General features: G+C 41.1%; 1 protein-coding gene across 1 annotated transcript in view; it reads right to left on the bottom strand.

Annotated features, from left to right (window-relative positions):
- The window catches only part of LRGUK (leucine rich repeats and guanylate kinase domain containing), a 97387-nt gene that overhangs the window by 63720 nt on the left and 10639 nt on the right, over window positions 1-23028 (bottom strand). The window contains exons 3-6 of the mRNA XM_054494584.2: window positions 14124-14231; window positions 11739-11820; window positions 8092-8192; window positions 2926-3007 (exon numbers count right to left, since the gene is read on the bottom strand). Of these exons, the coding sequence (XP_054350559.1) occupies window positions 2926-3007; window positions 8092-8192; window positions 11739-11820; window positions 14124-14231 (373 nt within the window). The remainder of the gene's footprint in view (window positions 1-2925; window positions 3008-8091; window positions 8193-11738; window positions 11821-14123; window positions 14232-23028) is intronic.

Here is a 23028-nt window from a genome sequence, read left to right as displayed (position 1 = left end):
TGTATCATGCACAATATGATAGGCTTAAACAGAACAGGAGAGAAAGAAGTATATTTCATGCTGTTTCAAAACTAGCCTACTATTTTTTCAAAACTGCAAGAGATCTAAGAAGTTTATTTCATTAATAGTTGATGAATGATAGTTTGTTTTTGCATTTTTTAAAACACAGGTGAGAAATGGTGCCATGTTACACTCTAATTATATACCCATGTTCTGAACTTCTATTGGTTTTGATGTAATAATTACAGCTTTTTATACTTTAGTGATAAGACTCAATTGCTACAGCTAATGTCAAGAAAAAAAAAAACCCTAATTCCTTTTTTCATTATATCTGACATTTACAAAGTCATGATACTTTAGTTTTTACATGAAAAGCTAAATGTATATAGAAATTAAGACTCTCTTGATAGAAATGGTTTCAACTGTGTTTTGAGTCCAAAATACTGTGGAGTTGTTTTGTTTGGCAATTCCATGCCAAAACATAGAATGTTTTTCTGGGGGACAAGAGATCTCCATAACAAACTCCAGACTGCCATGGCACCATCAGCATTCAGGGAACCCTAATTACTGAATTCTTTCTGGCTAGCAAGAGTTTAGGGGCTGCTGACTTCTAGGCAAACCAGTGTTGTTTCTTTTGTTTGTTTGTTTGTTTGTTTGCTTGTTTTTGTTTTGAGAAGAAGTCTCGCTCTGTCTCCAGGCTAGAGTGCAGCGGTGCGATCTCGGCTCACTACAACCTCCACCTCCCAGGTTCAAGCGATTCTCTTGCCTCAGCCTCCCAAGTAGCTGGGACTACAGGCATGTGCCACCAGGCCCAGCTAATTTTTGTATTTTTTTTTTTTTTTTTGAGACAGAGTCTCGCTCTGTTGCCCAGGCTGGAGTACAGTGGCGCCATCTCGGCTCACTGCAAGCTCCGCCTCCCGGGTTCACGTCATTCTCCTGCCTCAGCCTCCCCAGTAGCTGGGACTACAGGTGCCCGCCACCACGCCTGGCTAATTTTTTGTATTTTTAGTAGAGACGGGGTTTCACCATGTTAGCCAGGATGGTCTCGATCTCCTGACCTCGTGATCTGCCCACCTCAACCTCCCAAAGTGCTGGGATCACAGGCGTGAGCCACCGTGCCCGGCCTAATTTTTGTATTTTTAGTACAGACGGGGTTTCACCATGTTGGCCAGGATGGTCTCAATCTCTTGACCTCGTGATCTGCCCACCTCAGCCTCCCAAAGTGCTGGGATCACAGGCGTGAGCCACCACGCCCAGCCTAGACCAACCAGTGTTTCTTAAGCTTTAATGTGAACTCAAATTGCTTTGGGGGGGTCTTATTAAAATGCAGATTCTGATTTCTTAGGTCTGCAATGGAGCCCAAGAATCTGCATTTCTATGAAGTTCCAGGTGATGCTGCTGCTGTGGTCTTCCTGTGTAGCACTCTACACAGCCTGAGATAAATGGATGTCTGAGCCAGATAGCTTCTGGACTGTCCAGCTATCTCTCTGCAAACTCAAAATACATGATAGTCAAGCATGAAGTGAAGGTTCTACAGAGATATGCTGCTAATGTGTATGCTTTTAGTTTGTCAACAAAACATGTTATATTGGTCACTTTCTGATTTCTGTGTTAGGCTATAATCAGGAAAACTTGCTCATTTAAGCACCATCTAAATGTCCACTAATTGCTCGTTTTCACACATAAGTTCTAAAGGGAGTGGTGCTATGTTCCAAGCTTTCCATCATATATGAATAAAGGATTTTTTTCTTTTACAAGACACATCTTCAAGAAAATGTACCCTTTGTTGTCCCTCGTCTCAGCCTTATCACAAATGTAGTGTGTACTAGCTGCTGTCACATCCCTGAATGAGGCACCCAAGGCAATCAATTCATTCTCCATTCTGTCCCCAAAAATCCTCAGGTGACTAGAAAGATACTTACTGAGAAAGAGAAGGTACTGGCTCCCCTGCCACCCAGAAAACATCAGTCTCTGGCGTGAAGAAGAGACTCAAGCTCATTAAACTCACAGATCTCCAATTAGCCCCTTAGGCTCTAGAAGTTGGAGCTCGCTGTCTTTAAAGGAGGTGCTCTGCTTGCATGGGAGCCTGGCTCATGAAATAGGTATGTTGCAAATCAAATCACAAGTTGTTCTTTTTTAAAAAAAAAAAGAAAGCATATTTAAAATACACTAGAAAAGCTTACTATTTAAAGAGAACTTATCATGAACTCTTTTGTAAAATAAAGAATCACTAATTTTCCTTATGACCATATCTAGATTTTCAAATACTGAATTTATATAAAGTAGGACACAAGTTTCAGCAAATTTGAAGGAGTTAATTTTTTTTTTTTTTGAGACAGTCTCACTCTGTTACCCAGGCTAGAGGCAGTGGCACAATCTTGGGTCACTACAACCTCCACCTCCCGGATTCAAGCAATTCTCGTGCCTCAGTCTGGGATTACAGGCGCACCCCATCACACCTGACTAATTTTTGTATTTTTAGTAGAGGCAGGGTTTCCGCCACGTTGGCCAGGCTGGTCTTGAACTCGTGACCTCAGGTGATCCACCTGCCTTGGCCTCCCAAAGTGCTAGGATTACAGGTGTGAGCCAACGCACCCAACTGAAAAAGGAGTTAATTACAACAGAACTTCTTCTCTGGTTCTAGAATAAGAATAAGCCTACATTTATCAGAAAAATGACTATCTTACTTAGCTTTTCAAGGGTAAGATACTCTTGACAAGCTTTGACTCACAGTTTCATTTCTTGGTAAATAAAATATTTATCCTCATTTTGTGAATATCAATTCCTAGTCATTTAAATAAGTCACATCTCTATTAAATTGCTTATCTGGTACTAGTCCATGTAATCTAATACAATTCTTGAATGTGTAGTCTTTAATTTTTATATTGTTTTTAAAATTTTCCCCTTTACTTATTCAAAGGATACCATCCAAAACTAGTCTAGTGAGAGCATGATACGCCGACAAATCACAAATTTCAGAAATTTGGTTGTGGGAAAAATCCGCCTTCTGGCAAGAAAAAGAGAACAAGATGTTATATTAATATTTCATCTTTCATATTTACCACATATTTACCACATATTTACCATAATTAACAGCGCAAGAAGAAGGTATTTATGAATGTAGAGTTAGAATTCACTACTAAAAGTACACACTAAGGCTAAAAGAGTCATCTGTCTTTAATCTTTTTTTTTGAAAAGGAGTCTTGCTCTGTCGCCCAGGCTGGAGTGCAGTGGTGTGATCTCAGCTTACTGCAACCTCCGCCTCCCGGATTCAAGCGATTCTCCTGCCTCAGCCTCCCGAGTAGATGGGATTATAGGTGCCCACCACTGCACGTGGCTAATTTTTTTGTATTTTTAGTAGAGATGGGGTTTCACTGTATTAGCCAGGATGGTCTCGATCTCCTGACCTCATGATCCACCCATCTCAGCCTCCTAAAGTGCTGGGATTACAGGCATGAGCCACCGCGCCTGACCATTTAATCATTTTCTAACTGGGATCCTTTTCTGTCCACTTTGAGGGATAGCAAGAAGGCCTCTTCCCCATGGTGCACAGGAACCTCCCAGTAACCTAAATGCTTTCAATTCCTGTAGCCATGCTCTCCACTTTTAGCATGTATTTTAAATTTCCTTGGTCTTCCTTCAGGATTTACCTCAATTTCATCCTTACCCACAACCATTTCATTTTCTCTACTGCCCAGTAACCTGTATTCACTTCATTTCTGTGCATATCTTGTTTCCTGTTCCTTTACCTTTTCTATTCCTATTTCCATATATAGTCCCAGGCTACTCTCTAAATGCCAGAATATTTTTTTTTTTTTTTGAGGTGGAGTCTCACTCTGTCACTCAGGCTGAAGTGCTGTGGCACGATCTCAGCTCACTGCAACCTCCGCCTCACAGGTTCAAGCAATTCTCCTGCCTCAGCCTTCCGAGTAGCTGGGACTATAGACATGTGCCGCCACACCTGGGATTTTTTTTTTTTTTTTTTTTTTGTATTTTTAGTAGAGACAGGGTTTCACTGTGTTAGCCAGGGTGGTCTCAATCTCCTGACCAACCTCTGATCCACCCATCTCGGCCTCCCAAAGTGTTGGGATTATAGGTGTGAGCCACCGCGCCCAGCCTAGTCTTTCTTATTTATCTCTAGGCAATGTCTCTTCAACTTTACATTCTTTCTCAAAATTGACTACTGTAGGAAAGCCTTTTCAGCAACTTCTGTTGTTCCTAGTCAAACATGTAAGACTAAAAAAAAATTAAATAACTTTAATTATTCACCTGCTGGCAAAAGATAAACAAAAAAAAAATTTTAAGGAAAGAAAAACTCAAGTTTTGGAACCACTGCATTCATAATTTGCTGGGTACATTATAATCATTTTCTGGAAAACCATCAAGCAATTACATAATAAGCACTATTCTTATTTTTCCATGCCCTTTAAAATAGTGATTTCACCCCCCAAATTTATGGAGATTATTTTAGCCACACATTGAATACTAAACCCTTTAAGTACTAAAAACTTTATAGAGTAAATACTAAAAACTAATTTAGAAACAACTCAAATGGCAAGAGTAGAAAACTGATGAAGTCAATTGCAATACAGCAAGCAACAGGACTACTTAGTAAAATACAAGTTAGCAAACTATATGAAGAAATAGAAATGTACAAATAAAAGTGTTATTAAAAAAATCAGAACACCAAACGTATGCATATACAAATGGGAGCTATGTAAAATGCATACTATGAAATAAGTCAGTTTGGCATGATGTAAATGGAGTTTAACATTCATTTTTTTCTTCTATAGAATAATAATAAAGTAGGAATAAACTTATCATGATAGGGCTTACTTATCATTGACACTTTTTCATCAACACCTTTCATTCCGGTGCCATAGTATGACATCTGTGTAACTACACCTCAGTCAGGGCAAATGCTAATACTAGGCTCTCTATGTAGCTATGGTATTAGGTTTCTTTTTTTTTTTTTTTTTAGATGGAGTCTCGCTCTGTTGCCCAGGCTGGAGTGCAGTGGCTCAGTCTTGGCCCACTGCAACCTCTGCCTCCCAGTTCAAGCGATTCTCCTGCCTCAGCCTCCCAAGTAGCTGGGACTATAGGCTCCCACCACCACGCCAGGCTAAATTTTGTATTTTTAGTAGAGGTGGGGTTTCACCATGTTGACCACGGCTGGTCTTGAACCCCTGACCTCAAGTGATCCACCCATGTCAGCCTCCCAAAGTGCTGGGATTACAGGCCTGAGCCACTGCGCCCGGCCAGGTTTCTTGAAAGACCTTAAAGGGGTCTGTGCCACTGTTTGGACTCCCACTGGAACCTAGAGCTTGGAAAAAGTAGCCATCAAGTCAAATTAACATTTTGCACCTAGTAAGAGCAAAAGCATTCTAATAAATACAACAAGAGTACACGTACAAGTCCCCGCTCTAGGAAATGCATGTTCTCTCTGGTTGGTGGTACAAGGCTCATAGATATTAAATGAATAGGAAGTGGAGCTTCTCAAGAGGGCGGAGCATAGTACATGAGCCTGACTTGCTGGAAAGATGTGGGCCATGGGGTCTCAGACAGTGGGTTCAATCCCAGTTCCGCTACCTCCCAGCAAAGGTGAAGTTAGTTACCTAACCTTTCATGCTTCAGTATCAGGACAGTATCAGGACAGCCCCACAGCTTTACTGGGAGGATTAAATAATACATTGAAAACACCTGAGGCCAGGCGCGGCCGCTCACACCTGTAATCCCAGCACTTTGGGAGGCCAAGGCGGGCAGATCATCTGAGGTCAGGAGTTTCAGACCAGCCTAGTAAACATGGTGAAACCCCATCTCTACTAAAAGTACAAAATTAGCCAGGTGTAGTGGCTCATGCCTATAATCCCAGCTACTCGGGAGGCTGAGGCAAGAGAATTGCTTGAACCTGGGAGGTAGAGGTTGCGGTGAGCCGAGATCTCGCCATTGCACTCCAGCCTGGGCAACAAGCATGAGACTCCAGCTAAAAAAAAGAAAAGAAAAGAAAAGAAAAGAAAACAAACACCAGGAGGCCACCATCATTCCTTCCCAGGTCTACACAGAGCTCACAGTGGCTTGCAGCACCTCAGGGTACAGCCTGGCACTTGGTACACACTTCTCTAAAATGACCAATATATTTGCTCGTAATTCTCCAGGAGCTCAGAACCTTAAAGATGGGGTTCATGATTTGCTTTTGTTCATTTGTGGGGTCTTTCTGGGAGAGTGCAAGGAAGGGATGTGAAAGGGAGAAACTCCAAAGTTTTTCCTGGGGTAGGGCTCATGCTGTTACCATGAATGACTGCCCTGTGGCTTCAGGCAATGCAAATAGAACAGCAAAAGGTGAATCAAAACAGCTCTGCAAATTCAATTCCTGATAACCTCAAGACCATGCGGCCCCACACTGAGTACAGATAGGCACCTAGTGTGGCTTATTTGCACAAAGGAATGTCATCCTGGCAAAAACTATAATTTCAAAGTGAAAAAATGCATTATTGATAATGGAGTGATATAAAATTGAAGAATAATTGAAAATTAAGGTCTCTCATCAGTATAAGGGAATGTCTGTTTCTTGATTTCAAACAGATTTTCATATTTGTGCAACTCTCCATAGAATATTTTGGATTTAAGTTAATTTGGTTTGTAAATAAAATAAAACTAATAGATAATAAAAGGCAATAGTTGATGTCCATTCATTAAAATGACTTTTTAATGAAATATTTGAGTCCAATACAACAACACTAATCACAAAACCCAGGGTGATCGTTTCCAGATTTGTCAGCACATTAGAGCCACCTGATGGTCTCTTTAAAAGGCCAGGCCAGGCGTGGTGGCTCACACCTGTAATCCTAGCACTTTGGGAGGCTGAGGCAGGTGGATCATTTGAGTCCAGGAGTTCAAGACCAGCCTGGGCTACATAGTGAAACCCCGCCTCTACAAAAAATACCAAAAAAAATTAGCCGGGTGCTTTGGCACTTGCCTGTAGTCCCAGCTACTCAGGCTGAGGTGAGAGGACCACTTGAGCCCAGGAGTCCGAGGTTGCGGTCAGAGTGAGACAAGATTGCGCCACTGCACTCCAGCCTGGGCGACAGGATCACTTGAGCCCAGGAGGCTGAAGTTGTGGTGAGACAAGATTGTGCAACTGCACTCCAACTTGTCTCCGAAAATAAAAAGCCCAAAGCCCACACCTTACCTTGGACCACTTAAATCAGAATCTCTTGCAGTGGGATTTCGGTATCAGTAGGTCTGAAAACTCCCTCAGGTGATTCCAATGTGCAGAAAGTGTGGGAACCACTTCTCTCTGACTTTGCTACTTAAGTATGACCCATGGACCAGTGGCATGACATCATCAGGAAGGTGTTTAGCAATCACAGGCTCAGGCCCCACCCCAGACCCAATGGGTCAGAATTCCCTTTTCAAAAGAACCACAGGTGATTTGGGCATGCATTTAAGCAACAGACTCACTGCTCTAGGGCATAGCAAACTATTCCATCCACCATTGTTCACAGGTAGTTTATTTCTGCTTCAGAAATGCAAAAGCAAGTGCGGAGAAGCAAGAATGGAGATCTGAAAGCATTATTTTCTTAAAAAGTAAAGTTAGATAAATAAAAGGGCAAAGTTTGAGCCTAGGACATTTTTACAGATTATTCAGATAAAAAATTTTTCAGATAAATTATTCCGCTGTATGTCCTATAACATCATGCTGTACATCTGAAATATACACAATAAAATGCATTTCTTTAAATAAATAAAATGTCCCAAGTAATATTTTAAAAAATTGTTCCACTATAACAACAAAAAAAGTGAAATAATAACTACTATTCAAATGAGGGAAAGAGGAGACCAGAGGGAAGTTCGTTGGTTTGAACACTAGGTTTGAACAAAGCTTCCTGAAAGCCACTAATTGTGACTGACAGACCAGCTCCCTTTTCCAAAATAAAGGATACACAAAGCCTTCTTTTTTATTTCTTTTCAGACACTTACATTGCTTACCTCCGTATCTTATTCTCTCTGAATTCTCTGAGTGCTATTTTGCTTATTTAATGCACTTTTGCAAACCCCTTAACGTGTAATTAATGTATTCATAAAGTCTACCTTGAGGTTTTTGGGTGGCTTGAAATTGAAGAACGTAGTCAAATTATTTTGAGAAGCATTAAGTTCTAAGAGATAAGGCATACAACTCACACAAGATAAATCTACGGAGGGAAACAGATACAGAATAAGGTAAGCCAATAAAATAACAAGACAAAGGCATTAAAAACAGTATACATGACCTCAGAATATTTTAAAATTATAACAGTTGCAAAGACATCTTAATTATTCCATATGAGTGAAAGGAATAAAATCAGGAGTATGCGAAATATAAAAAAAAAAAAGGTAGAAAACTCTCGATGAGTCAATAATTAATCCTCTTCCCCAGGGGTGGCCAATCCTTGTATGCCCTATTTTGGGGGCAGCCAAGTAACCACTCCCTGCAGCCTCTTCCGCATGCCCACTCACTGCCACTAACAATGAAATGCTACAAAACTTGCCAGCCTTTGAGAAAAGGATGAGAAGCAAAAGCCTTAGATAATCCTCTTGATAATTAGCCCCTAAATAACTAAATTAGATCTTTTCATAAAGAGTGGAAATGCCACAATTAGGAAACTCTCTTTGTTGTAAATTAAATTTTGTTTCAGTTGGACTTAGCACTAGATCGCATTAAGTATTTGAAGGGATTTAACTCATTGCTGTTATTTGATTTTTGACTCCAGAATGGATCAAATGTACATCCGAGTTTTGCATTTTATCCCAAGCATACACTTTGAATCGTGAATACTAAGTAAAGGACTACTGTGCTAATAAAGGATAGTGCTAATGAAATTACATATAAAAGATAAAAGATATGAACTATTGTTTTACCTTTCTGTATGAATTTACAGCAGACACAGAGGTAGCGGAATGAATTAGGGAAGGAATCAGGAAGGGTCACACAGTAAGGGTTATGGCCCTGTCTCTACCAGTAAGTCCTTTCTCCGCCTGAAAATGGCAACAATGCTAGCATTTCCATCTCTCTCCTCATTCTAGATCATGGTATGCACTATTACAACTCCCTGGGGATGGCCTCCAGTGGGAGAATGGAGCCTCCTCACCCAAAGCCAAGCAAAGTGCTTCTACCTTTCTCCAGGTGGCACAGACACATGCAGACCTCGGGAAGGAAGCCAGCCTGGAGTAGCTGGGGCCCTGCCCTGAGGTGGGTAGGACACGCTATGTAAGTGGCCTCCTGGTATCTTCCCTTCTCAATAGTCACTGAAGCCAGAAAATTCACCCCAATTTCTATGTTATTTCTCTGGACGAAACCATGCCCTTCCTTACTAAATGTAAATAGTTCTAGGAGAGACAATACTTTGAGACATTAACACTTTGTTGGAAATAAATCAGCAAATCAAGGAAGAACTCTTCGAGGAAACCTAAGGAGAAACTGTAATTGCTTTCCAAGTGGTATTGATTTGTCCACGCTGAGCTCAGCTACATGTCTGTCAGCAGTGGTCTCAACTCTACTAACTTCAAGGGACCCCCAGACCCTCCTGAAAGATGATCTTTCTGTGGGCAGGTAAATGGAGATCCTTCTTGAAGCAGAAGCAGCAGCTAGTACTTAGCTAGAGACAAAGAGATGGTGAGTGCATTTCACACACTGTAGATAGCCAGTGTTTTCATATCAAGACAGAAAAAAGTCCCTGGTCTGGGTTGCTGGACTTTGAACTTGAGCTGGCCTGTTGTCCCTATCAGTGCAGTGACCTCCTTGCCCACCAGAGAGCAGGAGCTCCTCCTGTCTCCATCACTGGTTTTCGGCGTGTGGTCCCGGACCAGCAGCATCAGCCTCATCCAGGAGCTTATTCGAAATGCAAATTCCCAGGCCCCACCCCAAACCTACCGAATCAGAAACCCTGAGAGTGGGGCCCAGAAATCTGTGTTATCAGAGCTTCCAGGTGATTCGGATGCAGTCTGAAGTTTGGCCTACACCAGGAGACCAGTGAGGCTGTCATCACAAAAAGAAACATGCTGTACCTTACACATAGGAGGCTTTCAAACAGTCGATGAACTAATGAAATGTGCCATCGAAGGTTAGTAAGGACTGATCCGGCCGAAGAGGAACTCTTGGAGCATAACTGTGGGCTCCCTGCTCCTGTTGTCAGCACTGAGCACTGGCAAGGCCCCCACCACTCCGCGATTTCCTACCCAGCAAATGGAAACAACCGCGGAGGCATGGAGTAGGCCAAGTGCTCCTGCCAGAAACATTAGAAAGGGCCTTCTGATGAGATAACCATCTAAGATTTGCTTTAAAATAACCCTGGGGAAGTGGCGCAGGGAGGTATATAGATGGGCAGATAATTGTTGAACCCAAATATTCATTCCAATATCTATTTGTGCACATATTTGTAATTTTCCATAATAAAGCTTTAGAAAACTAGAAAAAAAATAATTAAAAGTCTTTCAAAAACAGTAGCATTTTAAGAATGAAAACGGGCTAGAATATTTCTTAATCATTAAAAAGTGGACTTTAATTATTAGGGTCCTAGAAGGGGGAAAAAAACCCCAAAATCAAACAGAGAAGACATATCAGCAACATTTATTTGTCATAAAAAAGGCAGGCAAAAGAAGCAAGCAGAAAGATTATCGGTGAAGAAAGCAGGTCAGAAGTAATGATTTGCTCACTTCCCTAGAAATCTAAAGAAAAACATCGTACACTGTCAATTTCAAATAAGATCAGAAAATTATAAACAAGGATCAAGCTTTGAAGAAAATTTGACAACTGTAGGACTAATTTCATTAAATGTGAACAAGGTGTCATAACAAATATATTATATAGAACTACAAATGGTGGAGTTAGAGTTGAAAGAATCAATTAAATAAAGACAGCTTTAAAGAATGAAAAATATGTATTTGTGAATCCCTGGTGCTCAATAATAAGGATAAAAGAGCTAACAGATTTAAAATGCAAAATGTAGGCCCGGGCACAGTGGCTCACACCTGTAATCCCAGCACGTTGGGAGGCTGAGGTGGGCAGATCACTTGAGGTCAGGAGTTCGAGACCATCCTGGCCAACATGGCGAAACCCTATCTCTACTAGAAATACAAAAAATTAGCCAGGCGTGGTGGTGCGTGCCTGTAGTCCCAGCTACTCCAGAGGCTGAGGCAGGAGAATCACTTGGACCCAGGAGGCAGAGGTTGCAGTGAGTTGTGATCATGCCACTGCACTCCAGCCTGGGCAACAGAGTGAGACTCCATCTCAAAAAAAAATTTTCTTTTAATTTTAAAAATAAGATTTAAAAAATGCAAAATAATGAGTGTAATAAAATATAAATGCAAAGACAAAATAAAGAAAAGAATCCATTAAAGAAAAAAAAAGACTAATTCATCTGCACTGAGTAACAGAGGAAAAGAAAAGAAATCATTAAATATTCAGGGAGTATTGAAGAAGTAATGATCAATCTCTTAAAAGGAAAAAATAAAGCCAACATTCCATCTCCTAGTCTTAAATATCATTGACTGCATCTCAGCCACATCATCGTATTGCAGATCTGTGCCTTTTTCTCTCTCATCAGTTATCGGTGCCTTTTTTGCATGGAAAGCAAAGGATCAATATGTAAATTGATACACAAATTGTGATATCAAGTCTGGTATTATTAAACCATATTACATACTGCAACGTTTAAGTTTTCAGATAATTCAGTGATCAATCTAGAATGACAATTACATACCTTCAATTTTATTCGCTGAAAGATCCAACTTCTGTAGGTGAACATATCCACAGAGAATGCTAACATCAATTAAATTACAACCCTGAGAAAACAAAAGGTAAAAGACTTTAATGTTGCTTTATCAGGTTACTACTCAGCCTTCTTGCAGTAACTGTTGATGGAAAGAAATCCAGAATTTCTTTCACAAGTATAGAAGAAGAGAGAGAACAAAATCTGAAGCCCGCCACTAATAGGATCTCAAAACAGATGCCATAAAAAAAAGCCCTTCCTTTGAAGAAAATAATAGCTTAATAATATTAGTGTTGTTAGCAAAAACAAATACAACATGAAAGGCCAATTTAAAGCAGTGTTCGTGGAGACCGTTAGAACAGTCTTTTTTTTTATTTTAATAAATCACAAAATAGCAATAAAGACAAGGCCTTTATCTAGTAGAAGAAAAGAAAAAAATGTCTAGAATTTAAATGAAGTTTTAAAGAGAATTCACACCTCATCAGGAGATCATTAATAACAATACTACCTACACTTTCACCGGGTTCGTTTTCAAAGCTCTTTCACAATAATCTCATCTGATCAAACACACCTGTGAAATCTGTAGGGCAGCTTATTCCCAATTTAGAGATGAGGGGTGTGAGGTACAGAGAGGTATGTTAACAGCCTGAAATCACACAGCAAGTTAGTGACAGAGAAGCAGTATCTAAGTCTCTTGAATCCTTGTCCAAAATTCTTTCCAGGAAATCTTGATTCTAGTCAACTTCAGGTGAGGTTGAGGGGAATTTGGTTGAGTGGAACAAAGACTTCTATGACTGTTTTATGCCATGATGGCAGAGTCAGAAAAAAAGCAAACCAATGAAGAGTCATTATAAGCACGTTCTCATATAGAATAATGGTGATTGTTTAATGAAGGCCGCTAGAACAGTAATAATAAATAAACACTTACTGAATATTTACTATGTACAAGGCATTGTGCTTGGCATGATGAGAAATGCAATGATGGAAGAGAGCTAAATTGTGCCCTTAAGAAACTTATGACTTTGGTAGGAGAGAAGATATGTACACAAGTAATAAGAGAAAGTAAAAAAAATAACATGTAACATAAGTAAGACATAAAGGAAAAAAAAAATCACCAAACCAGGCAACTCTAAGAAAGTGTATTCAGTAAGACAGGTTATTAAGTCAAAGTAATTCAATGTGTAATATCTCAAATGTAAAGAGGTCAGTGGCAAAATAAATTAAGCTTCAGTCCATCCAGCTGAAATAAGATTTAAAGGATTGCTTTTTGGGGTAGATCAATTTAAGGCATAGCACTACCTACAGAAGTAGAATATTGATTGAAAGGGGCTTGTGTGGGGATGCATTGGCTGCTGGAATTATATACCATATTCCAGCGTCGAACACAGCGCAATGCATACAGGGTGCTTCCTGTATGTTATTGCCTGACTGGCTGAGTCATCCATAAAATGTTATAAAGTGAAAATAGAAAAAGATTACTGTTTTAATATGCTGACCTTGAAGGACATGCCCATGGAACTAGCAAAGGTGAAAAGCGCTTAACATTTCTTGCTTAGCTTACTCATTCAAATCCAAGATAGAACAGGCTTACAGTGAATTATATACCCTTTCGCCAAATCATGGTGCCATGGTAAAATTTCAATGTGCATTTTTTTTTCTCATATGTACCTAAATTTACTCTGTGGATCTCCAATGAATATTTAATGCTTTACAATATAAGGAGACAAAATGACTTAAATTGTTTTTCTAGGACTACAGAGAAACAAAATGAGGAAAGAAGCAAGTATTCCCAGTAGTTTGCTCTTACAGCCTCTTTTGATAAAACTGAAGCCAAGATTTTGTGCTACTCTATGATGAGTACTGAAATCTTAAAAACTGATGAATAATAATAGATTTTTTTTCTTTAATGATAGGTATCTTTTCAAAAGTAAGATATAGCTCAAAGCCTCTTATTTCTTGACATACTTAGTGGGGAAAGTCAATATCAAAATACTTTGTTCCCTTGGATTCAGATATAAAGTTTAGTGTTTCTTCCACTGATCAGAGAGAAAATTCTTAAAGAGTCTTTGATTGGTTTTACAGAATCAAATTCAACCTCCTGGAAAGAAAGCATTGATTACTATAATACAGACTACTTAAGATGAAAGAAATAGTGTGTGAAGAGAATGAAAACTAAGAAATTTGGGGGGCTGATTATTGGATTGGTCAGGGCTCTTTGAAGTCTAATATTTACATAAATATCTCTTGTCACCAGTCTCCCTCAAATGCGAGGCTCCAAGATTTGCTGCCACCACAAAAGCTGAGTACTGAAGAAAATGAATATGGTCTAGTCAGTGTCAAGCTGTAGCCAGCCAATGGAGATTTTGTCATACTCACTGATAAAGTTAGATTGAGGTAGACTTGCTCAGTCCCAGAGCCTGAGCGCCCCAAGTGATGGAGTGCTTTGGCCACAGCCTCCTCTCTCAGGACCCCATCAAATTCCTCCTGTAAAAAACCCAGAAAGGTAGACAAAGAAAAGACTCTCATTAGAAAAGAAACAATCTATCTTGTCATACCCAGCACTTATTTAGTATATTTTATACCCAGGAGCTGAGCTCTCCAAAATTTACCAACCCCCCAAAAAATTCTGTGTTGATAACATATACATATTACATATAATTAAATAACTATCTGCCAAATCAATGTTTTCATTGCCACTGGTTTTTTCAGGTGGTCACTTGCGATAGGCATTCAGTTGAGTGAACATTGTAGCAGTAGAAGCAGCAGTATCAGTGATGGTATTGATTGACTGGTTCTCTATTTCAGACACTGTACTAACAGCTCTCAATGGATGAACTCATTGAATCCTCTGGACAACATTGAGATAGTTACTCTTATCTCCACTTTACAGACAGAAGAATTAAGGTTTGCAGGTTAACTTCCCTGAAACCAAACAGATAGTATGTGACAGAGCTGGAATGAAAATCCCAATCTGTCCAGTCCCAGGGCAGTTCTCCCAAACTGCCCTAACCACTGCATTTGACTGCTTGCCCACACCCCAAAGGATGGTTACATCAAATTAAGACAATTATCTCTCTAAATCTGGTATTCTTGCTAGAGAAAACAGGTCCTTCAGTTCACTTCCTATTGGTCAATGTTGCTAGATTTATAAAATGTACAAGATTATTAAAAAGGTGATGATCATTTCCATAAGGAGGTTGGCCCTTGGTCTATAGACATCACATGAACCAATGGCACCCTGACATGCCCTTCCTCCAACAATGACAGGCAAAAGAGATAAGAGGTGGGTCAGTATTATATTTGTGCTGCCTTCAACTCCACAATGACCAACACATTAACACTGACATCACATGAGAACACAAAACATAGTGATCACATCAGTCACACCAACATAACTAACTACGACTAGCATATAGATTACGATGGCAAAATACCCTTTTTCTAAGTCCTCTATATGAATTCAGGAACCAAGAATGCTGCTCTGGCTGTAGGTACTGACGACATACGCATGTAGGCTTGTGCTATTATAAAGAGCTTCTTGCCGGGCGTGGTGGCTCACGCCTGTAATCCCAGCACTTTGGGAGGCCAAGGTGGGCAGTCCGCGAGGTCAGGAGATCGAGACCATCCTGGCTCACACGGTGAAACCCCGTCTCTACTAAAAATACAAAAAAATTAGCCAGATGTGGTGGAGGGCACCTGGAGTCCCAGCTACTTGGGAGGCTGAGGCAGGAGAATGGCGTGAACCCAGGAGGCAGAGCTTGCAGTGAGCCAAGATTGCGCCACCACACTCCAGCCTAGGCGACAGAGCGAGACTCCATCTCAGAAAAAAGAAAAAGAGTTTCTTTCCCGGCAAGTTTCCACTGATTCAGGGAAGTAAATACCACCTATGTGGAGGCAGCACATGGCTTCAGAATTGGGCAGGCATGGCTTGAACCCCAGCCCTGACATTTTGGATGTGTGACTTTGGGGAGGTAGAGTTTTCACTGAGCCTGGTAGTTTTCACCTATAAATAGGAAATGTTATTACCTTTCAAGAAGTTCAGGACATGTCGCTGTAAAATATGCCATGTTGGTGCATTGATTATTTTGAGCTGAAGGCACTTGAAAAACAGCAAACGCAGGGAAAGGCTCTTTCTGAACTCCCTTTATCTGCCTAAAGGTACATCCTCCAAAAGAAACTCAGTTGTCCTAAATTTGCCCCTGCTCCAGTGGTTTCATAAAACACGGAAGAATGACTTTTACCAACTCAGGGGAGGAGACCAGAAGTCAATGTCACACTAAGACAGACTTTGTCACAAACTCTCATACCCCGCATCTGTTTTTCTAAGGGACTATTCATTCCCTAAAAAGCATTTACTCTCCCCTAAGTGGCCTGCATCCCTTCTCCCCTTCCCCTACTGAGATGGTACATAACATCTCAAATCTCACTGCTTTTTTGATTATTCACTTTTGTTTTTTCCTGCAATGTTTGTCCCCCACAAACATTACAAATTTATTCAAAATTAATACATGTATAATACCTTTTCTCCTGTTAATCCACCTGTTGTCTGTTTATTTTATAGACCCAGCTATAAAAGCTAGGAGAGTAGAGAGAAAGTCATTCCTTCCCAACACCTTCTAATATTTTGGAGAAAGAAAAAAAAATGAACATAAAACTCCCAGCACAGTATGTGCAACATAGTGTTTCCAATAGATGACGATTTCTGTTACTACTAATTGATGAAGTCAGAAATTCCACATCTTAAAGTTTCACTCATCTATGCCAATCAGCCTGTTCACAAAATGGGCAAAACACATTTACTTTTCTAAATAAAGTTCTAATTTATTATATAAGGCCTGGGAAGGAATGTTACCTTCCCTCCAAACTTTCCACCTAGCCCTTTGAAGTTCATCTGGCCCCCTCCATTTCCTGGAAATATGAAGACACTGCATCCTCACTTACTCACTCAGAGCAGGTGGATGCTTATTTTTCAACTTAGCTATTGACATGGAGATGAGCCACATTGTCACCATTTTTCCTTGAGGAAGGCAGCACACTGCACAATAACCTCCTCACACTTCTGGAGGTTACTGACATTTGGCGGTATCATGTCTCTCCTTCCGATCTTCGGTCGTTTTCAAGCTCCCGTCGTTATCTTGAGTGGCTTCAGAATCCCTATGGGTGGCCATTCAACACCCTACTGCCAGCACATGCACACATGCACAATTCTTTACTGCCTCAGCTCTAGACAGCTTACTCTCACGGCCATGCCCTGGACTTAGTCATCATGCTAAACTGCTCCACCCTGGAAACCTCAGACCCCAGTGTTCCACTGTAATCCCACAATTGCTTATCCTTCAACCTATCTAGCACCTGTTGAACTTGTTCACTGACCACAACAAAATCTCCAGTCTGTTCACAGATAGACACCTTTCTCATAGTTTATCTGTTCCCTTCTGACTATACTCCCTTCCCTACTGGGTAGCCCATGGGCAATTTCTTTTTTTCTTTTTCTTTTTTTTTTAAGACATGGTCTCGCTCTGTCACCTGGGCTGAAATGTAGTGTTGTGATCTCAGCTCACTGCAGCCTCAACCTCCCGGGCTCAAGCCATCCTCCCACCTCAGCCTCCAAAATAGCTGGGTCTACAGGCATGTGCCACCATGCCTGGCTAATTTTCATAGTTTTTTTTTATAGAAGCAGGGTTTCACCATGTTGCCCAGGCTGATCTCAAACTCCTGGGCTCAAGCAATCGCCCACTTCCACCTTCCAAAGTGCTGGGACTACAGGCATGAGCCACCACACCTGGCCCCATACGCAATTTCAGTTTCTCTCTATCTTCAAGTCTCTGATCCTTTTCCCCTGGTTGCAACTACCCCATCCATATACAAATCAGAATCAAGTTCACAATCAACTGCTGCATTGAGGCAGGACTGTGTCATGTTCATCATTCATCAGGGGAAAAAAAAATCTCTATAGAATACCTAGCACATGCCAGCCACTATGCTTGGCTCAATGGATAAGACATGGTGAATCAGTGAACAGATATGGTGCCAGTCCATAAGGGATTTACAGTTCAGTCTGGGAGACAGACAAGTACGCAAGCAATTTTTGGATTTGATAAAGATTATAATAGAGATAAGCAGTGTCTGCTGACTATGAGCAGGGCCCCCATTGTATGTCAGTACCAGGGTGGAGTAAGAGGTTAGCAAAATCTTCCTAGGAGAGACGGCAATTCAATTGAGACCCAAATTGTGAGTTACTCTGGCAAAAGGGAAGATAAGGCTGAAAAGCAAGCCAAGAAATAGTATTACAGGCAAAAGGGGCAGCATGTACAAAATCCCAAAAGCAAAAGCAAGCGTGGCCCATTGAGAGGATGATGAAGGTTCAGGATGGCTGAAGCCTAAGTGTGAAGGAGGCAAACAGTGCCTAGCACATGGTGAGTGCTCAAACATGGATTGAATGAATGAATGCACGTCATCTGCCCCCTAGCTGCTGAGTGGGCTGGAGAAGACCCCACAACCCTGCATCCTGGAGTCCCTGTAAAGCTGACTTTCCTCTGGGCCTCTTTGCTATGAAACAGTCTCCTGTTCTTCATCAGCCCCTTTTCAACTCCTCTTCTTGACTAGCCCAGCTCTCCATCACTCTCAAGCTGTGCAGTGCCTCAACTCTTTTGCCCTCTTCTCCACTAATGCCCTTCTCTTCTACTTATGAGACAAAGCGGAAGCTCTCAAATGTTAACCCTCTCAGCTTCCTAGGAGCACCTGTCCTAATGTTTTTCACTCAGGTCTTAGAGGAAGACTGTGCCTTCTTTCTACTCAGGGTCCCACCCCCTTCTCTTTCCTCAGGGACCATTTTTGCCCCCTTCTGTCTGTGTTTTGAACCCACCACTCTCTGTGGCTTCCACTCCAGCTATACAAGTGTGTTAGACTCTTCTGTCCTACGAAACTTTCTTCAGTCCTGCAGGTTCCTTTAGCTATAAACTAGAGTTTCCTTTAATAACCAATCTTCTCTAGAGCTGTTTGTTTCTTATGCCTTAGTTCTCCTTTCCTCACCTCCCAACTACTCTTCAACTTCACTTAGCCTCCTGACTTCACCACCTCATAAAAACCACATGGGCCAATGTCTCCAATGACCCTCAAACAGGCAAAATGAATGAGCACTTTTTAGGCCTCTTCCCACTTAACCTATTTGTAGCGTAACCCATTCCCATCTTCTTATTTATTTATTTATTTATTTATTTTATTTATTTATTTTTTTTTTTGAGACAAGGTCTTTCTCTGTCACCCAGGCTGGAGTGCAGTGGCATGATCACAGCTCACTGCAGCCTTGAACTCCTGGACTCAAGTGATCCTTTTCCTCAGCCTCCCAAGTAGCTGGGACTACAGGTGCATACCACTATTACTGGTCGGCCAATTTTTTAAAAATTCTTTTATAGATACAGGGTCTCACTGTGTTACCTAGACTGGTGTCAAACTCTGGCCTCAAGCCATCCTCCTGCCTCTGGCTCCCAAAGTGTCAGGATTTCAGGTGTGAGCCACTGCACCCTGTCATCATGTTCTTGAGACTCTTGGCTTCCCTATCATATAGGTCTTCTTTCTCCTTATACCTCTCTTACCAGTCCTTCCCAGTTTTCTTCCCTGCTCCTTCATCTGCCTACCACTTAAATACCCTTAGTATTTGTACCTTTATGGTTCTATTCATGGCCTTTTCCCTCCCATCCCTTCCTGGATGATTTCCCAGAATCTAGTGGTGATGATTCCCATGTCTCCTACTCTGAGATCCCTCCTCTGATTTCCAGTCATATTGTTCATATATCCAACTCCTTAACGCATAGCTCCATCTGTCCCTGATTCCTATGATAGATAACAGCTCTTCTCACTCCCCCCGGATTTTGCTAGAATTTTCTCACTGATCTCCTTGCCTCCAGTATTACCATCCTCCAATCTAATACCACCTGGCCAACAGAGCAGTTCCCCACCGTGTAGAGAACCAAGTCCATATTCCTACAACATCACAGTGCCCTCCACAATCTCACCCCTACCTAGGAGGCTTCTTCTGTTCTCACCTGTAACTCATCGGTAGGAAAAGCTGCCATCTGCCTGCCCACACACCACCTCTCCACCCAGGCAAGAGTCTCCTTCCCCTGAAGTCTTCCATGTCCCTGCAATCCAGCTGTCAGCTGTACTCATCTCTGTACGACATACTACAGGTATGCTGAATTGCTATGATTTACTCACATTCTTATCTCGCTTTGAGAGCAGGGACCATGTATGTCTTCAGTCATGTTCTCATCTTTTTCTACCATTACTGTTATTATTTATTGCAGCTATAATTTTTTGAAAGTCTATTCTGTATCAGACACTATAGTAAGAACTTTAAATATAGAGTTTCTTATTAAATTTCATGTTCATAACTATCCCAGGAGTAGGTATTATTACCTACATTAAGGGACTGAAAAGAAGTGTTTTTCATGCATCAATTTTTGGGCCTAGAAACTTCTGCTCTGTACAGTCAAAGAGTGCTTTCTGCATAGCAATCATTCAGTAAATGCTTGTTCAATGAAGGCTAAATTAATCAAATCACTTAATGGGCTGTAGTTAGCAGATAAAAACATGTAAGTTAGTATTTGTATTATTGACTATCAAAATATATTATGATAAGCATTTAACATATAGGATCTCATTTATTTCTCACAGTTCTTTAAGTATTATTATAATTCCCACATTAAGAATGAGAGAGGTTAAGTAACTTGCTCAAGATCTCACAACTAACAAAAGGCTAAATCAAGCCTCAAACACAAATCTTTGATTCCAATGGCAGTGTTTTGAACAGGTGGTCCATACTGCCTCCCTTACTTCATAAGGGCTTCTGAGGTTTAAGGCAAATTGCGTTAAAGACACTCAATAATCATTGTGACCACGACAGCACTGCCAAGGTGCTAAGCTGGGAATAATAAGCTGGGAATAACAGCCTAAGATGGGAATAATAAATCACCGTACATGAATTTCCAAATGTTTCTTTTTAAAACTTTGTTTCAGTTTATTTAGCATATTAATATGTGTGCAATACTATGAAAAGCCAAAATAGAATAAAAACACAAAATTAATATTTAGAATGTAAATGGAAGAAATAATGAACCTGTTCCATATGTGTCTTACAAGCCAAAAAGGAATAGCTAGTTCATGTCAACCCCTTCTACGGTTTGTTAATGGCATACTGAAGACAGATTAACAATGGTGCTAATGAACCCCATAGCCCAAGAGCTATGTATTAATTAGAATAACAAAGTATACTGGTGGTTCATTTGTGAATTCCTCTGGGGTGGAAGCTGGTGGAAACCATACAAACATCTCAAAGTTACAAAAACACTGCTATAGTTTTGCAACAGTCACTGTTAAAGATAGCAAAGTAAATCAACAAAAGACAAAAGAAGTAATAACGAACAGAATAATTAATAGCTTTCTATGGTCAACTTTAAGCAAAACTAATGGGAACTAGTTCATGTAGAAGGAAGTAAAAAAAGAGGAAAGACAAAATGGGGGATGAGGATGGGAAAAAAAAACAGGCCAAATGTTGAAAGTGAACAGAAGGACATTACAAAGGAAGGGGAACCCAAGTGGTTAATAGAAGAATCAGAGTAACAGAAGACACCGTAAGTTAGAGAGGGGAGAATAAGAAGAAATAAGACAAATGAGGAAAGGAGTTTCTGAAAGAGAACAGGCATAACACAGAAATATGTTTGGCCTCAAAGAGAAAAGGTGACTATGAATAGATGCAAAGATGCAAAGAGGGGAAACCAGAAGAATATCACAGAATGAGAGCACTGAAAATATCCTAGGCTGGGCACAGTGGCTCATGCCTGTAACATCAGCACTTAGGGAGGCTGAGGTGGCCGGATTGCTTGAGGCCAGGAGATCAATATCACCCTAGGCAATACTGCAAGACCCCCATCTCTACAAAAAATACAAGAATTAGCCAGGCGCTTTGGTGTACACCTGTAGTCCCTGCTACTCAGGAGGCTGAGGCAGGAGGATTACTTGAGCCTAGGAGGTTGAGACTGCAGTGAGTCATGACTGGACTACTGTATTCCAGCCTGGGTGACAGAGTAAGACCCTGTGAAAGAAAGAGAAGAGGAGAGAAGAGAAGAGGAGAGGAGAGGAGGGGAGGGGAGGCAGAGGAGGGAAGGAGGGGGAGGGGAGGGGGGAAGGAAGGCAGGAAGGAGAAAGTGGAGGGGAGGGAGGGAGGGAAGCAAGAAGGAAGGAAGGAAGGCAGGCAGGCAGGAAGGAGAGAGTGGAGCGGAAGGAGGGAGAGAAGAAAGAAGGAAGGAAGGAAGGAAGGACAGAGTGGAAGGGAGGGAGGGAAGAAAGAAGGAAGAAAGGAAGGAAAAGAAAGAAAGAAACAGAAAGAAAGAAAGAGAAGGAAGGAAGGAAGGGAAAGAGGGAGGGAGGGGAAGGCAGGAAAGAAGGAAGGGAGGAAGGAAGGAAGAAAGAGAGAAATAAAGAGACAGAAAGAAAAAGAAAGAAAGAGAAAGAAAAGGAAGGAAGGGAGGAAGGAAGGAAGAAGAAAGAAGAAAGAAAGAAAGAGAGAGGGAGGGAGGGGAAGGAAGGAAGGAGAAAGAGAGAAAGAAAGAGAGAATGAGAAAGAAAGAAAGAAAGATTCTACTTCTCTATATTTACTTCTGAAAAGAATTTCATGCAATTTATACTGCCAAGGAAAAGGAAAGGGGAGAAAAAACTTAAAGAAAACTTTGAAATTAAGAAAAACTATTGAATCTAAGTTTCCTGGCAGCCAAGACAAAGAGAAGAACCTAACAGTGTATGGAAAGGAAGCAAATTAGGCCGGGTGCGGTGGCTCACGCCTGTAATCCCAGCACTTTGGGAGGCAGAGGTGGGCGGATGGAGAGGTCAGGAGATCGAAGACCATCCTGGCTAATACGGTGAAACCTCGTCTCTACTAAAAATACAAAGAATTAGCTGGGCATGGTGGCACACACCTGTAGTCCCAGCTACTCGGGAGGCTGATTCAGGAGAATCGCTTGAACCCAGGAGGTGGAGCTTGCAATGAGCAGAGATCGCGCCACTGCACTCCTGCCTGGTGACAAAGCCAGACTCCACCTCAAAAAAATAAATAAAACAGAAAGGAAGCAAATTAAATTACGCTTTTGAAAGAAAGCAATTTATGAGAAGCCAAGCGAAAAAAAGTGATGTGATGATAAGTGGAAAAGGACAAGAAGACAGCAATGGACTAAGAAAGGAAAAGGACGATAATAAGCATAAGAAAGAAGAGGAATTGTGTGGTGGT

The sequence above is a fragment of the Pongo pygmaeus genome, chromosome 6 (assembly GCF_028885625.2).
Source record: "Pongo pygmaeus isolate AG05252 chromosome 6, NHGRI_mPonPyg2-v2.0_pri, whole genome shotgun sequence".
NCBI classification, from domain to species: domain Eukaryota; kingdom Metazoa; phylum Chordata; class Mammalia; order Primates; family Hominidae; genus Pongo; species Pongo pygmaeus.
Note: the sequence above shows the minus strand (reverse complement) of the source record. Positions and strands in the feature narration are given on the sequence as shown.